The sequence below is a fragment of the Myotis daubentonii genome, chromosome 6 (genome assembly GCF_963259705.1).
Source record: "Myotis daubentonii chromosome 6, mMyoDau2.1, whole genome shotgun sequence".
NCBI lineage: Eukaryota > Metazoa > Chordata > Mammalia > Chiroptera > Vespertilionidae > Myotis > Myotis daubentonii.
Window position 1 is genome coordinate 4,934,824 of NC_081845.1, and position 17,521 is coordinate 4,952,344.

At 60.5% G+C, this 17,521-nt stretch overlaps 1 protein-coding gene across 4 annotated transcripts in view; it reads right to left on the reverse strand.

Moving 5' to 3' along the window:
* The window catches only part of SYNJ2 (synaptojanin 2), a 72,258-nt gene that overhangs the window by 44,376 nt on the left and 10,361 nt on the right, over window positions 1-17,521 (reverse strand). For all 4 annotated transcript variants that reach the window (XM_059699950.1, XM_059699949.1, XM_059699948.1 and 1 more), the window contains exons 2-3: window positions 7,320-7,406; window positions 1,033-1,303 (exon numbers count right to left, since the gene is read on the reverse strand). In XM_059699950.1, coding sequence (XP_059555933.1) covers window positions 1,033-1,303; window positions 7,320-7,406 — 358 coding nt within the window. The remainder of the gene's footprint in view (window positions 1-1,032; window positions 1,304-7,319; window positions 7,407-17,521) is intronic.

The window sequence follows — 17,521 nt, forward strand, 5'->3', positions numbered from 1 at the left end:
CGTGAGCCCCAGGGGTCAGAAGGAGACTTGCCAATGGACAGCCCTGAACAAAGCCGGCCTGTAGCCCCTCCCTGATGCTGTGGGAGGAGCCCTCACACCCCTGGAGAAGGCCCGAGAAAGGAAAAGAGCTTTGTGTTTCCTCCCGGGCCTGGCTTGTACCGGGAAGCCATTCTGGGCGGGGCCGATAACCAGCCCGGAAAAAGGACTTCACCCACCGCACACTCTCCCTACTCACCAGCCACGTTCAGCACTGACCCCGTCTGACTCCAGACACGGGCCAGACCTGGCACCCCAAACGGCGGGTGAGGACATCAAGCCCGTGACCACTCAGCCAGAGCCGACTCGGTCGTGGTCAGTCCCATGGGTCACCCTGAGCCCACACACCACACCCTGGTGTCCGGCCCAGCAGCCTGGCACCCTCCCCAGTCGCCGCTTCCTCTCAACTCAAGATAAAGTCTGGTGTCCATGGGTCTCCCCCCCCAAGCCCCACTGGGCCTCCGTGTGGCGACTCTCTGCTGTGTCTCCGTTTGTGTGCTCGAACCTCCGGCCACAGCGCGGGCAGGAGGAGCCTGAGGAGGGAAGCTATGGGGGGTGGGGGCGGTCAGGGGGGCATCCAGAGTCCCCTGACATCCTCTGGCCCTACACCGTTCCCCAGGAAGGTTACAGCCTCAGAGACTTCTGCCTCTGCTCCCCCGACAGCCCCGGGTTGAAATGGCTCCGCGGCCTTGGCACAAAGACCCTCGGTCCGTAAGCTCAGCCGCCTCAGGGCCACACGCACCAGCCGGTCCCTGCAACGTGGCCCCGTGAGTCACAGAGACACCCCGCCTCCCCGTCCCCCGGGACCTGTACTCAGAGCTGGTCCCTGAACCAGCAGCACTGGTGCCACCGTCACCACCTTCTAGAAATGCAGGCTCGGGCCCCTGAGTGGGCATCGATTCCACTCTCAGAGGTCACCCAGGACCCTGGGAGGTAGGTGCCCACCAGGGCCCGCCGCCCCGTGACCTGGGCAGGAGATGGGGGCCCGGGCCTCACCAAAAGAAGGAGTTCCCCCACTCGTCGCTGTCATCACCCTGCTTCTGCGCCCGGACGGTGAGGTCGAAGCGCGAGCCGTCGCTGGGCCACGCGAAGTAGAAGACGCCGGAGCTGAGGATCTTCCTGAGGGCCGTGAGCCGCTCCTCCTCCCGGGCCTCTTCCTGCAGAGGGTAAAAGTCGGTGGCGGTGATCTTGTAGATTTCAGCCTCCGGAATTCTGCCCACAGACGTGCAGCCCGTCACCAAAACCAGGAAGCTCAGGGACGCGTCACCTGGAGGGGAAATCGGACGGGAGAGCTCAGGACCGCGGTGGCAGCGCGCAGTCCCGGGGGCCCAGGCGGCCCAGCTTTCACCGCAGCCACGTGCCTTCCTGCTCACGACTCCCACACCCCCCGGCGCCTCCAATTCCTCAGCTCAGCGTCTAGGAATCGCCCTGCCACGTGGGCCTGCCGTCCAGGGCCTGGTGCTGAGCGTGGCCCCTGACCAGCAGCGGCATCACCTGGGAGGGAGCCTGTTAGAAATATTTGCAAACTCTCGGCCCACGCAGACCCGTGGGCCTGGCCAGAACGGTGCTCCAATGAGCACCAGGCGATTCCGCTGCCCACCAGAGCTGAGGGGTGCCGGCCTGGAGCCTTCCCAGCCCCGCCCCTCTCCCCCTATCTGCCCCCCCCACCCCCAACGCCTCTCAAACCCACCCTCCCGTGAATCCTCAGCCACCGCCTGCTCGGTCCTCCAGCTCTGTCACTGGAGTGGCCTCCCCACCCCACCTGCTGGCAGACCTCCCTCCCCCACCTGACTCCTCCACGGCTCCCACTTCCCCCCTGAAATGGGAGCTCCTCCACCCTCGTCCCCCTGCAGGGACGCCCAGGGCCCAGCAGCTATCCGGCCGGGCTCTGCAGCTCCTCAGATGTGCCATGTGCCCTCCCACCGCTGGGCCTTCGCCCAAGACGCTGCCTCTGCCCCGATGCCTCCCCCCAACTGTCAGCCCAACAAGACCTTCCACGACCCCTACCTACCCCACTCGCCTCCCGCCTCCACCCTCCAGGACAGCACAAGCCTGCCTGCCCTGCCCCCACCTTTACCAGGGAACACCTCTTCCCCCTTTGGGCTCATCTCAGCAGCACCTCCTCCAAGGAGCCGTCCCAAGTCCCGGTCAGTTGCCCTTCTCTGTGCCAACAGCTTCCCTGTTAGCCTTGTCACAGCAGAGTGACCCCCTCCCACCGGTGCCCCCGGGACCCTGGGCTCCTTCGGGCAGCACTGTGGCCGGTGCTGTGTCCCAGCACGGCACAGGAAGCGGTCGATGAGCTCTCCCGACCTGAGAGCAGCTCAAGGCTCCTGCCCCGTGAAAGGTTCCCAGGCCCCTGACCCCGAGGCCAGCCCTGACCCGAGGCTGCGAGCCCACGGGTAGGCTGTGGGCGTGGGCTCAGGGAGAGGCCTGGGAAGTCTGCATCTCTCCATCCCAGTCCTCGCCCCTCTGCGTGGGGGGCCGGGTGCCTGCTAGAGCCCAGGCGGCCTGGGACGGGCGTGCTGCAGGCAGGCGGGAAACGGCTCCTCAGACAAATGAGGACGAAGGACAGCGCCGCCACCGCTGAGCATCCGGGACGAGTCCTGGGACACGCGGCTCAGGAGAGGGGGCGGGTGAGGGGGTCTCGGAGGGAGCCCTGGAGCGGGCGCTTTGCTGCCAGCTGATTTTCGGGGCAGTGCTGCCTGGCACCGGTCCACGCACTTCCTCCAGCAGCCTGGGGAGGGGGCACTTCTGCCCCATTGTACAGAAAGGGAGGGAGGCACAGAGGGTTTGAAGGGAAGGGCCCTGGTCTGAGCCTGGTGCAGACTGTTCCCTGACCCCTGCCAGGTGGTGTCCCCACCAAGAAGGTTTCTGTAGGGGGTCAAAGTGAGGCCGGGGTGGGGTGGGGGGAGGCTGCCTCCCAGGCGTGTGGGGATCCCTTCGATGCTCACCTGGAGCACAGGCTCTAGGCTTTGCTGTGGGTGAGGCAGGTCAGCTTTCTCTCAGCCAAGAAACAGGGCCTGGGGAGGGGCGCAGAGGCCCTTAGTGCAGGCTGAACAGTAAGGACCTCGTAGGCGGGGACAGACAAGCCCTGACTGGCCTTGGCCTCAGAAGACGGGCTCGGAGCTCTGCACACCCCCTTTCCAGACTTCAGAGGGGAGGCACAAGATGGCCTCCGCGTCCCTCCAGCTCACACCTCCTGGTGGCAGGGCTGTGGCCCCAGCAGCACCAGGCCAGGTCAGAGGTTGCTGGCCAGAGTCGGGTGAGGTGGCGAGGAGGGCAAGCCGTGGGTGCCAGGCCAAAGGCCCACCAGATACAAACACGCACGCACTCTCTCACATACATGCACAAACATGCACACAGGCAAACACACATGCACATGTGCATGTGTGTGCAGATGCACACAACCACATGCTCATAGGCATGCACACGCATGCAGGCACAGCCACATGCCCACATGTGCATGCAGACACACATGTACGTATGCACCCGCACACATGCACACACGCATGCACACACAGGTACAGCCCTGCGGAGGACAAGAAGCTTACAGTGCAGACAACTCCGCCTGCAGCCTGGACGGCCAGGGAGGAGAACGGATGGTGCATCCCCAAATCTAGGAGTTAATGGCCGCGTTTCAGTTTGGGAAGATGAAAAAGTTCTGAAGACGGATGGTTGCCCAACACTGTGAATGTTCTTAATGCCACTGAACTGTACACTTAACAATTTTATCTCCTGCATATTTTGTAACAATAAAAACAACTCCAAAACCTCAGTATCAACTTAGGAACACTTTCCTCGAAGCCCACCTCCACGCCCGAGCTGCCCCGCGCCCCGAGGCTGCCGTGACAGGGCCCACGTCCACCGAGCTGCGGCCACCTGTCACCTGGCAGGGGAGGGCTGGCACTGGGCTCACCATGAGTCACGGCAGACACAAGGCCATTCATTCGGGACAAGGCTGGGCGTGTTCTCCAGGCCCCGCCTCCTGGGCTGGCATTGCTCTGTGTGCTCAGTTCCGAGATCTCTCCCCAGCGGGGTCCCTGCCCACCTCAGGCCTGTGGGCCGCCCGATCTATTGTCCTGCTCGTCCAGGACACTCTCAAACTTAGTGGGAAGCGAAGGCCTTAGGAACTCTGGGCTGCCCCAGGGGAAGGAAGACGCTTTGGCCAGAGGACCCCCAAGGCCCTCCCCGCCCCACATGCACGAGCTCAGAATTCTGTCGCCTTTGTAGCCACATGGCACCGGCTCAGTGCGCCCTCACCTTCCCTTTCTAGAACCGGGAGCGGTGCAGGCCACGCGGCCACTCACCCAGCTCGGGACAGCCCGCTGTGCCCGTGGCCCCCTCCGCCTGGCAGCCGGCAACCAGCAGGTGGGGGTAGTCACACCACGGACATTCCCAGAGCTGGGTATCCAATATTTACCAGCTCACCACGGGATACTGATGTTAAAGTAAAGGACTCTGAGACCAGGAAGGCCACTCCATTTCAGACTCGCCAGAGAGCGCTGCATGCCCTGAGCACAAGAGACTGTCCCACTCCCTCTCCACTCTTCCCTCGGCAGTGAGAGCCCACAGAAGCCAGCGCTCGGCAAGCCGTGCCTGTCCACCAGCCTGCGCCCTTCCCCCACACCGGCTCTCCTGGGGACCCCCTGCCAGCCCCGCCCACTCGGCACCATGCTCCTTCTCACGGAAATCTAGGAACACTGTCAGTAGAGAGAAGGCCTCCTGGTTCACAGGTGGGAAACCAGCCCTGGGGAGGTGGCATGCACATGGGCCATGCTGTGACGCTCGGACGGGACCCGAGGGCCGCTGGGAAGTGTAGGGCTGTCTGTTGCTTCAGGGGCTGTGCCCGGCACAGTCCAGGAGCCTCACTCATTAGAGACCTCAGTTCACTCAACCGTGGAGGCCATGACACGCGGAGGCCATGACACGCGGAGGCCTCGAGCGCTCAGGCTAAAAGCAAGGTAAGTCCCTGTTCTCACTGGCAAAGTGCCTTCGCTGCTACTCTCACCTCCTGGCTCCCCACACGCAGTCCCTGGGAAGCCCGACGCCCGGAACGGTAGGGGCTCCACCCCCTTCCTGCTGGCTTTTCAGGGAGAAAGGGGCACTCAGCTCTCTGTGACACCCAGGAACCTGAGATAAAGCTTTGATGCAATGTCCGTGCATGTTTCTTCATTTCTAACATAAAGGCTGTTCTCCCTTCAGTAAAATTAAAATTGAACAACTGCCCCAAGCGGAGAGACTGAGGGGAAGCCTCCTTCTCTGTGGAGACCCTCAGCCTAAAAAGTCAAGGGGGGCGCCTTGCTTCCCAACACCCTCAACAGGTGAGAAACAACAAACGGAGAAAACAGATCTAGTTTGGGGCTGCTGCCAAGCGCACCCTGGCCCCTGGCCGGGAGCCCTGCAGACACCCTACTCACCCGACAATGTTCTCCTGGGGCCATCACCCTTCCTGGCCTGTGGCCGACCTCAGACCACAGCTTTCCCCTGGGGTGGGGGGAGGGTGGGGCTGCTCTCCGCCCAGAAGCTCACTCCCCGCCCAGTTGGGACAGAGCAGCCTGGTGGTGGAGACCAGCCCCTGGGGCCAGAAGGCACACAGCCCAGAGTCCAGCTGCAGCTGAAGAACTGCCTGGCCTTGGGCCGTTCCGGCCCTGCACGGAGCCCAGGCCCCTGCAGATCATTTGATTAGGGATCCCTTAATGAAGCACAAGAGAAACCTTTCCAGTTATCACTGTAAGATGTCAACCACGGAACACCTCCTGAGTGCCTGGAGGTGACGGTGTAGAAAAAAGTGTCACAGACTAGATGACGCACAGCAGGTAAGTCCCCCTCTGCCACCACCCCCCCCAACACACACACACCCCAGCTTGTCTGTCTGTGAAGCAGGATGGCAACGGCGCCTCCCTCAGGCTGCCGGGAGAGCTGCGTGAGTCAGTGACAGCACATCAGCAGTGCCGGGCCCTGGGTAGGCACCATGCAAGGCCCCCTGCCTCCACACGGCGTCATGACTGAGGCTGGGGAGGCCCGTAGGAAACCCTGGCAGGCGGCACATTTTCATGGGAAAAGCGAGTTCTGGAGGCAGCCAGGTCGGGCTGGCGTCCCAGCAGAGCTTCTTGGGGCGTTTCCTTCGCTGTAAAACGGGGGTGAAGATGCAGATCGCACTGCTCCTCTGCAGGATTCAGTGACGTCATGGATGTATAGTCCTTGGCTCGGAGCGGACGTTTAATGAAAGCACTTGGTCATGTGGGTGGGTCGCCTGGTGCTTCTCCTCAGCACCGCTCAGAGATTGTCCATGTCATCATCGTAGTTCAGGCAAGACCGGCCCAGGGAAGACCCGGGAAAGGAAGGCTAACACCAGTGCCCTTCTGGGGGCTTTCACCGTCCTCCGTCCACACACCCGGCGGCCGAGGGGGGTGGGACATGCATGTGCTGGGCTGGGGAGAGCCATCGCGCCTGAACTCGGTCAACTCAGCCCTTCCCATTTTGACCCAGCTCTGGCCTCGGCCCCATAACTCACTGATGGCACTGGGTGGGCCAACACACATTAGCCGGCTGAGACGGGGAAGGACATGGTGGCTCCAGGTTCCCACGAGGTCCAGGAATGCAGAGGTGACTCAGTGGCCCCGGCAGGGATGGGCGGGGGGGGACACACAACCCCCAAGGCCGCCTGGCTGACCGCTGGGCCCCTCGAGGTCATACTAAGCAAGGACGCCCACTTGTCTTGTAAGTTCTCTGCCTTTTCAAGCCAGACAAGTGGCCCATTCTGTGATGCACTTTCCTTTCCTGTAGCTCCCCGCCCCCCCCGCCCCGCCCCCCCTGCCCCTGCCAGTGTCTGACGCTCAGGCCCTGGTGGTTGGCTTTCCTCGCCACCAATGACCAGACCAGCCTGTCCAGGGGGCTTGGGACCTGTGGCATCCACCTTCTGGAAGGCAGAGTACAGGTCCCTTGTAAGTGACAAACAACCCCTGGGCAGACCCTCATCCCCCTCCACCCCTCCCGCCCCCCCCCGCACCCCCGCACCACCACCCCCCGCCCCCCCCGACACACACACACTGACGCTCAGGTCCTGATGAGCAAACAACAAAGGGGACCTTTCTTTGCACCCAAGGCCAGAAGCAACACAGACAGGTGAGAACCGGCTGCACTCACCTTGACCTTCCCAGCATGGAGGAGCAGGCTCGGCAAAACAAACATTCAAAAGATCACACAGTTAAAATGCTTTCCAAACTAACAAGAGAGGCGAGAGGCGGGCAGGCTGACAGCTGCGGCTCCCGGAGGGTACTCACCGGATTTTAACCTGAGCTCCCCCAGGCAGCCGTAGGCGTCGGTGAGCTTCCCGTACTGGCCTCTGATGACCTCCTTCTCGGCGGGCGCTGGGGGACAAGCACAGCACAGACAACATCAGCGGGTCTCCCGCGGGAGTTCGCTCCCCGCAGCCTTCCGCCGCTCCCACCCACTCGAAAAAGAAAACGCAGAGACAATAGCTCAGCCCCAGTAGCGCGGGTGGAGGTTTGAGGTTTCAGGATCAGCGAATCACCAGGCAGCAGGGATGTAGACATCCCCGCGAAAAGCTTGCTCTCTGCGGGCGCCCACAGCTTCCGGGGGGGGGGGGGGTGTGAGGCGGGGGGAGGGCTGGAGAGGATGAGGGGCATCCCCCGTGGGCCGGAGGTGCTGGGTTTGAGGGGGAGCCTGGGCCTGACCCTGTCACTGCACCGGGGCCCATGTGCTCAGACACAGAGCGAGTCATCGTCACCTGCCAGAGGACCTGCCTTCCTAAGTGTGTCCCCTGGGGGCTTCGTTCTGCAGTGCCCACCCCCGCCCCCCAGGAAGTGTTAACCCACAGGGGGGCTGCACAGAAAGCTGGGTACCCAGACACCCCAGGCCCAGTAGCGTGAACCCCAAGGTGAGCTGCATGAGCAGGACCCCCCATTCGGCAGTTGTGCCCAGAGCAGGCGGAGAGCAAAGCTGGCAGAAGGAGGGACCTCGGGGCAGTAGCCCCGCCCTTTCCAGTGACTCCACAGCCACCGCCTGTCAGTGGACAAGTGGACAAATGCCCGAGAACAACCCTGATGCAATCATCTGTTCCAGCTCCGGGAGCCTTACCAAGGCTCCTGCAGGACCTGAGCCTCCGCAGGCCCGGTCCTCGGCTTGTTAAACCGCAGACAAGGGGCTCTCTGGGCACCAGACAGACAGGAGGACACCGCTGGGCAAAGCAAGTGTCAAATCCAACTTTGGACGCGGCACGGACCATGGGAGAGGCTGTGGACACGGGGAGGGGGACACCGCTGGGCCCACTGGTCACACACCACAGAGCACACATCACATCGCCCGCCCATGGGCAAAGGAACACGAATAAAAAGAGCTCTCGTCGTCTTCGAGCCCTGCCACCTGGCCCATCGAGTCCCGTAAGCGACGGACTCCCTGACATGAGCGCCCTCCTGCCGGCCTTGCCCCGAGACCACTCTCAGCACGTGTGCCCGGCCGTCGCGGTCATCTTGTGAGAAGACGCGTTTTTCCTCCGCAATCGGACTGGCTGGAAACAAACCCTGGCTCACGACAGACCAGCGGGGCACAGTTCCGGGGGCACAGCTGACCGCGAGGGTGGCGGGGCCAGCCCCCTCTGTGGGCTCCAGGAGGACCCCTCCCTGCCGCCTCCCAGCTCGGGGTGGCCGTCACCCCTGCTTGAGCTGCATCACCCCCTCCATCGTCACATGGCCACCTGCTGTCTGTGGGTCTCTATGTCTCTCTTCTTCTAAGGACACCGGTCTTATTGGGCTTGGGGCTCACCCGCCCCCAGCACGACCTCATCTCAACTAACGACATCCCCGCTGACCCATATTCTGGGTGTGAGAGCCGGGCTTCAATACATGATGCTGGGGACACGCCTGAAGCCATGACACTCGGTGGTCTCTGCACTCGGTGAGCCAGCCCGTTTACGGCCCAGACCCCCTGCAAACAGTCTCCCCGATGAGCTTTCCTTTCCTCTCCACGGCTCCTCTGGCCCACCCTGGCAGCCCCACACTGCCCAGGCCCGGCCTCCCAGGCAGCCTGCTCCGAAATCACCACCCCCCTGCTTGCCCCAAACAGCTACGCGTCCTCACGAGGCTTGGAGAAAGGAAGAATCCATTCTGCTCCGCAAAAGAGAGCTCTCGACCCAATGCCTGCAAGCAGCGGGCAGGTCCCAGGTGGACGAAGCTGCTGGAAGGGGCCCTGAGGACCGGAGGACACGCCCGCCTGCTCTGAGGGGCAGCGGTCAGTGCTGCCAGTGGTCCCCAGGAGCCATGCCAGCCCAGTGCCCGCAGGTCTGGCGTTTTTCCAGAGAAGTAGGACAGGGCTGATTTTTTGCTGCTGCCAACCAACCCCATTTATTTTAAGCACCGTGTGGGCAGAACACACCCCTCTGCAGGCGGTACTTGCCTGCCCGTTTGCAACTTCTGTCCTGCTAATGCCTCCAAAACAGAGCGTTCCCGCCGTCCACGCTTTCCTGCATTTCCTGCGGGTTTTTCCCTCCCCTGCCATTGGCCACGAAATCCAGCCTGCTGAGGGAAGTCCTCTCGTCTACTCTCCCATCCTCTTCCTCACCCATCTCGTGCTCCTGGGATGCTGCCATCCATCCTCTACTGGGGCTGGCACTGCCCTGGCACAGGGACCTGGCAGTGAGCATGACAGGCCACCGTCCCTGGACATCAGAGCCAGCCCAGGCAGGCACTGGGCACGGGCAAAGGAGGGACGCGTGTCATGGATGGTGAGTGGCAGTGGAGGCCAAGCCGTGGGTGGGACCCTAGAGCAGGGGCACTGCTGAGACACATCCACGAAGGCCTCGTCGGTGCCAGGCACCCCGCAAGCTTCCTGCCAGGGCGGACAGCCATGGTCGGTAAGCACAGTATAGATGGTGGCATGAGCTAAGGAGAAACAGTGAGCAAGGAAGGGGGGTATGAAGTGGGGTGTGTGTGTGTGTGTGTGTATGAGAGAGAGAGAGAGAGAGAGAGAGAGAGAGAGAGAGAGAGAGAGGTGTTTTACATCGCATGTTTTGAGAAGGCCTCGCCGCAATGGCGACTTTTGAATGCAGCCCCGAAGGAAATGAGAGAGAAGGCTGAGCAAGGAGCAGGGAGCATTGTAGGCCCAGAGGAGCATGTGCAAAGGTCCTGAGGCAGAGGCATTCCTGGCAATTCAGGGACCAGAAAGGTCAGTGTGTCTGCTGGAAATCGGAGTGGGGGACACGCTATAAAGAGCCTCTGGGTCATAAAAAGGCTTGGGTTTCAGGCTGAGAGGGAGCCCTTCCGGGCTGCTGTGTTGGGAACAGAACGCAGAGGGGTATGGGGAGAAGCAAGACCAGTTGGGAGGCTGGGCAATGGCTCAGGCAAGAGATGCTGGCGGGACCACGGTGAAAGCAGCGGCGGTGCTGAGAAACGGTCAACTTCTGGAAACACACGCACACACTTTTATGGAAACTTCCTAAGAAAAGCAGAGTAAGTGTAATAAACCCTGTGCGCCCACATACCATGGACCCACCAGCTCCAACACCAGCTAGTTTCATTCATTCATTGCCCCTCCACCCCAGTCTCACCCTGAGATCAGGGCCTCAGATGTGGCCCTCAGACAGGAAGCATCACCAGCATTAGAAATACCAGTTACCAGGCGCCTCCCCACTCCCCCCACCCCGCCAGCATGGCTGAATCAGAACTCTGGGCTGGAGACTCAGAGCCTGTGTTTGAATGAGTCCTCTTAGTGAGAATCCCTGTCTCAGGTGATTCTGAGTAAACCCCAGACTCCTTATCATTTCATCTCTAAATATTTCAGTAAGAATCTCCAAAAGATAAGGTTTTTTTAAAAGAAAAACATAACCACAATAGCATTATCACATCTAAAGGGACTTAAGCACATTCCTTAACATCATTAACTATCTCCACATTTTGAAAAGCGAGGACAAGATCTGAGAACAGATTGGATGCGGGAGGCGAGAGCATACGGTGCAAGGACGCTGCCGATGTCTCCTGACTGCAGACAGGGGAGTGGCTGCACCTGTGCGGGAGGCTGGTGGGACAGGGGAGTGGCTGCCACCTGTGCGGGAGGCTGGTGGGACAGGGGAGTGGCTGCCACCTGTGCGGAGGCTGGTGGGACGGGAGTGGCTGCACTTGTGAGGGAGGCTGGTGGGACAGGGGAGTGGCTGCCACCTGTGCAGGAGGCTGGCAGGACAGGTCTGTGGAGCAGCAGGAGCTCAGGCTGGAGAGAAGGCGAGGCCAGAGCCCATCAAGCCCAGCAGGGAAGTCTGGCTGACCTCACACCCAGGGTCCCCAGCAAACAGGTATTTAACGTGGTGAGGCTGGGAGGTCACCTGGGGGTGAGGCTGGGAGGTCACCTGGAGGTGAGGCTGGGAGGTCACCTGGGGGTGAGGCTGGGAGGTCACCTGGAGGTGAGGCTGGGAGGTCACCTGGAGGTGAGGCTGGGAGGTCACCTGGGGGTGAGGCTGGGAGGTCACCTGGAGGTGAGGCTGGGAGGTCACCTGGGGGTGAGGCTGCGGGACGGTGTTTAAAGGCCAGGGAGACTGAAGGGACACGGCCAGAAAGATGCAAGGAGCACCAGGCACCAGGAGTGTGCAGTGCCCTGGAAGCCCGAGAGGGATGAGGCAAGAGGCAGGGGGTGCGGGGGGTCAGAGCTGCTAATGTCCGCGGGCACTTTCAGAACAGCTGACGGGCAAAGCCGTAATAAAGAGCAGAGAGAAATGGAGACAGTGAGCAGAGACAAATCTTTTTTTTTTAAATCCTCACCCTAGGAGATATATATATAATTCAATTTAGAGAGAGAGGAAGGGGGAGAGAGAGAGACATCGATGTGAGAGAGAAATATCGATAGGCTGAGTCTGGTAAGTGCCCTGATCGGGAATTGAACCTGCAACCTTTTGGTGCACGGGATGATGCTCCAACCGACTGAGCCACACCGGCCTGGGTGAGACAGTTCTTTGAGGAACTCTGCGTGTGCCCATGTGCACGCATATCTCTGTGTGTGTGTGTGTGTGTGTGTGTGTGTGTAGAGGAGAGAGAGGGGGAGGCCGTGGAGAGGACAGTGAGGCCAGAAGGCTTCTCTAAGATGGGGCGGCACCCAGCCTGCACACACTACACATGGTCCGAGGGAGGTAAGAACTGATGCAGCAGGAGAGGGAGCGTACGCTGGAGCCATGCCCTGGAGGAGGTCGATGGATTCCCGGGGTGGGGGTCGCCTGAAACTCAGTCGGTCCACGGCTAACAGGAGAGAAGGGACAGATGCGGGTGGGCGGGTAACTGTGGAAATTCTCTCCTGTTTGCTTCCCCTTCCTCAGTGCAACCAGAAGCTACTCCCTCCACCAGCTAAGAGCCAGGGGAGGAGGGGACAGAAGGAGAAGAGGGAGAGGGGAGAGTGCAAGGCAGGGTGGGTGAGTGAGCAGGTGAGAAGGCGGAGGGTGCGGGGGGAGGTGGGGGGCTGTGCAGAGGTGGCAGGTTCAAGGGTCGCAGTCCCAGGAGGGCCAAAGACGGTTGGAATTGGGGAATTACTGAGGGATGAGCTGAGAAGACAGAGCTGAGTGTTTGACACTGATGGTGGAGGGACAGGTACGGCCGCGGAGGGAGGCTGAGCCAGGGCGGAGGACACACTCATTGGAGGAGGGCAGGTCAGGGAACTGGAGGCCAAGGTCTTCAGAAGGACCATCATGGCCACTGAAGGGACCAAGCGTGAGGGCAGGACTCAGCCTCGGGGAGACGGACAGAGGAGGACCCGGCAAGTTCAAGGAGAGCGGCAGTTTCTGGATATGTGTGGGCAAAGGGTTAACACAGCTGCTGGAGCATTTGACCTTCGGTTCACTTTCTAGCCCTGTTTCCATGGTAACCTGATAAAAGTTGTCCATGTTATTAGACAACATGGCTTATGATAAAAATAGACCTGACTGGCCCAGCCGGCGTGGCTCAGTGGCTGAGCGTCGACCTATGAACCAGGACGCCACGGTTTAATTCCTGGTCAGGGCACAGGCCTGGGTTGCAGGCTCGATCCCCAGTGTGGGGCGTGCAGGAGGCAGCCGGTCAATGACTCTCTCTCATCATTGATCAGCGGTTCTCAACCTGTGGGTCGCGACCCCTTTGACGGTCGAACGACCCTTTCACAGGGGTCACCTAAGGCCATCCTGCATATCAGATATTTACATGATGATTCACAACAGTAGCAACATGACAGTTATGAAGTAGCCACGAAAATAATTTTATGGTTGGGTCACAACACGAGGAACTGTAGTTAAAGGGCCAGAAGGTTGAGAACCACTGTGATGTTTCTATCTTTCTCTCTCCCTCCCTTCCTCTCTGAAATAAAAAAAAAAAAAAAAGACACAACTGGTGGAGGATCTGGACGGAGAGAAACCACAAGTGAACTAACTACCATAGCACTGGGGCCCCTGGGGCCTGGCCTTTGAGACCCTGGAGCTCGGCCCTGACACAGACCCTGGGGGTGAGACTCCCCAGCAGCATGGCCTGGCCTCCACGCAGGTGAGCGCGCGCTGGGGTCTCACAGGGCTTACCAGGCGCCTCTGGAGGAGAATGTTCCAGACACCCCGCCAGCGAGCTGGGTTCCCGTCAGGATCCCAGAGGGGTGCTGGCGGTTTGGATGCTTGGAGGAGCCTGGACAGACCTCCTGGTGGGCGCTGTGCATGAGGCTCCAAGTTGAGTGCTTTTATGGGGGACGGAGGGAGAGTGTCTGGAGGGGGAAGAGGAGACTCGGGGACACATACCCCACCCCTGGGTGCAGGGGGCTGAGTGGAGGCAGCCCCCACTTGAGAGGCCTGCAGGGAAGCAGTGGCTGGCCCCGGGCAGAGCACACGTGGCCATGGTCCGGTTCCCAGGACAGAGCTCTGTGGTCAGGCATCCCGAGGCCGCGCTGGTCTCAGAGGGCGCGGCAGGCGCCAGGGAGCGGGTCTGCTTCGTCCCCAGGCGGGCCGGCCATGTTCCTGACAGCAGCACCGGTCCCATCGATACTCAGTCCAACCACACGCGCTTCTTTCTCTCATAGAATTTCCTTTTTTTTTCCTTTCATAATATTTTCCACAATAACGTGCCATAAGGAAATTCCAGCAGAGCCCAGCCCACAGGTCAGAAAAACAAGTAGGTCAGTTAACAATGCGGACAGCCCAAGCCTGGGGTGCATCTGCGGCTGCATTCCTGTGCAGAATATTAAACCACCCTCTTGTGTTTCAGGGTCTCAGGAGGCTGGAATCATCCAGATCAAGGTCACTGCCTCCTTCGCGTCTCGCGCTGAGCTCGGCGCAGACTGGCTGGGGCTGCTCCTCCCCGAGGTATCAGCTCGGAGCCGCAGCAGCTCTTCCGAAGGACAATGGCTCTCCCGGGCAGAGGCTGCGGAGCGTTGCTCAGCGCAGTGCAAATCAAAGCATGGGTCTGAAACAGAAGCTGGAGAGCCAGACAAAGCCACCAGGCAGACACGCCAGCGCAGAAACTTTCCTGCCCTCCCCACCCCTCCCCCGCCCACGTGTCCAGCCCCCACAGGACAGCCAGGGGGAGGGTCCTTGGAAAAGCATGACCTAAGCAAATGTATTGCCTCCCGCCAAGCTGTGCTCAGCGCCAGAGAAAATAGAGGCAAATTCATCCTCCGCGGTGGCCACAACTGGAAAAACATCTGCGGGCAGGGCAGGGCAGGGGCAGGTCCTCACCCCACCCTGCGCGAGGCCGGGGTGGGCAGGGGCTGAGGTTACTGGGCCGAAGGAAATGGCCGGCTCCTCGGACAAGAGGGCTCGAGTGCAGAGCTGGACACGGAGACTTACAGCTGAGTTTTCCTTTGTTTTCTTTAAAAAGCGGGAATCCAGGGGCTAATCTGGCACTGATAGGAGATGCATATGCTCCGGCAGACCAGGGACAGGACTCAAACCCCCATCAGCAGTCCTCACACCTTAGCACGCGCAGTGTCAGGAGGGCTGGGTGCCGAGGGCCTCCCACCCAACAGGGAATAAGAGGGAAGCGCAGAGATTCCCGACGTTTACAAATGTGCACGTGCTGTTTTACTTATTTATTGTATTTATTTTTTTATTAATTTCAGAGCAGGAGAGAGAGGTAGGTCCTCTGGGCCAGGGCTCGGATCTCACTCCTGGGCCTCGGTCCCGCCCCTGCCCCCGGGGCTCCAGCTGGACCAAGGCCGGGTGTGGCACTTCCTCCTACTACCAGCCCTCCAGTTTGCTGCCTATGACTAACAAATTAGGCCCAGGCCCCGCAGTGCTGGAGGCTCCACTCCCAGCTTCTGTTCCAGTTTCTTCACCAAGGGACCAGCCAAACCAGTTCTGGGTCCTCGCCCTCTCTTCTTCCTTCCACAGGTTACCCCTCCACCTGAGGGCCCCGCCCAGCTCTGCGGCAGCCTCGCCTCAGTGCGTCCTCCCACAGACGCCCTATTTCCACGCGAGTGCTCTGCACGCACACACACGCACATGCACGCCCCTTCAGAAGCCGTGTAGTGTGAGCTATATACTCCTCTTCTGCTACATGAGAGGCAGGGAGAGAGCCGGCAGGAAGGGGAAAGTCACCCCCTTTCACACCTCAACTCCTTCACTCCACTGTGTGCCGGGTGTAGCTCTAGGACCCGGAAACGGCAGGAAGACAGGGGCAGGACCAGGAGAACCATGGCCTCAGGAAGGAGGTGGGGTCACCTGGGCGATGCTGCTGGGATCCAAGGTGGAGGTCTCTGGGGATGCTGATGAAGGGCTTCAGGGGCGTGGTCCTCGGCCCTGCTGGCCCTGCGTCAGGGGAGAACAGGAGGAGGGGAGTGGAGACAGCACCCGTGGACGACCCCTTCCCATCGGGAAGGAAGAAAGGAGGTGGCATTGGGGTTGAGAGACTGTGCAGAAGGGGAGCGATGCCATGGATCCAGGCTGAGCAAGATACGGGGGCAGAGAGGATGGCGGGAAGGCCTGGAGCCCACACTAGCTCTTGGTGGGCTGCAGACCCATCTAGGCAGGGTTCTGAGGGACAGCAGGAAGCAGCGAGGATGCCTTGGTCCTCGCCACTCCGGGCCCTGCCACAGCTGTTGTTCAGCCTCACGCCCGAGCCCTGCCCTCATGTTCCCAGCTCTGAGCAGGTGTGTCCCGTGGAGGGCAGGCAAATCCGGGCTTGTCTGGAGGCCTGCGGGCGGCCCGTCTCCTGGGAAAGGGGTCAGCCTGAGGGGACAGGACAGGTGTGAGGGCTGGCTGTGGGCCAGGAGGGAAGCTGACTAAGAGAGTGCACTGCTTGTCACCAGGGCCTCGCCGCCTGCATTCACCCGTCCACCGCTGATGACCAGGCAGGCGCGAGGCAGAGCCGGCAGGTGGCCACTGGCACTTTTCCTTTTGAGAATTACCATATTGGCAACTAGCTTCTCCCCAGCTTAAAGCCTCGTGCCCACAGGAGCCCCATCTCCCTTACAAAACCCCAAAGGGGGAGATCTGAGGGTTCACCAGGGTCGCCCAGTGCCAGCTGTCACACTCGGGAGGCACTGAGCTGGTGCCCTGTCCACGTTTTCATTCATTTACGGCTCCTCCTCCGCAGAAGCAATTCGCCAGGTAAGGTCATTTCTGCCATAAGCAGTGTGATCTAGAGAGTCACACAAATGCCAGATTCCCACTGGGAAGGGAAAAGAGCCCCACGTTATGTCCTGCATTAGAATATATCCCAGAGGTCTTTAGAGTTAAGTGTAAAGAAACCCAACTTTTCAAAGTATTAGAAACATCGGAGAAGCTTTCACAGTTTGATGGCATGAAAAGTCTTTCTAACCAAAGCACAAAGCTCGGAAGTCATACAGGAAGGAAGCCTGATGGGTTTGAGAAATGTTTTTTGTAACTGAATTATAACACAGATAGAAAGAAACGAGCAAATCCCAAGTGTACGGCTCCATGAATTTTCACAAAATGCTCAGGGATCTGGGAACAGCACTGGCAGCCCCGGGACCCGGCTCCTCTGCCAGCCTGTGTCCCGTGGATGAAGGGCCCACCTGCTCCAGTGTGACCGTACCCTAAGTTACGTCTTGGTTAGGTCTGCAAAGACCCCATTTCTAAACACAGTCACATTCCCCTACCAGGGGTTAGGCCTTGAGCATGTTCTGGGGACCCACGTAACGCACAGCGCCCTGCTCCAAGGAGCCTGCATTCTCACAGCCACAGGCGACGCAAGCAAACGAGAAGGTCATTCCGGGGATAAGTGACCAGAAAGCAGATGCTGGGACAGATGGGGCTGGGGCGTGGAGGCCATGGGCGGGTCCTGCTGGGTGGCTGGGGGAAGTCTCCCCGAAGTCGCTGAGTTAGGCCTGAAGGAGGAGGTGGCGGCCAGGCAGGATCTGGGGGAAGAGCATGGGGCGGAGGACACAGCAAGAGGCGAGGTGCTGAGGCAGGACCCACCCAGTGAAGGGGCATGAGCCCAGGCAGTGGGAGGCGAGGCTGGAGAAAGAGCGGGCAGTGGACGCAGGCTGTGCAGGCTGGATCAGGCCACCGTGAGTGATGAGG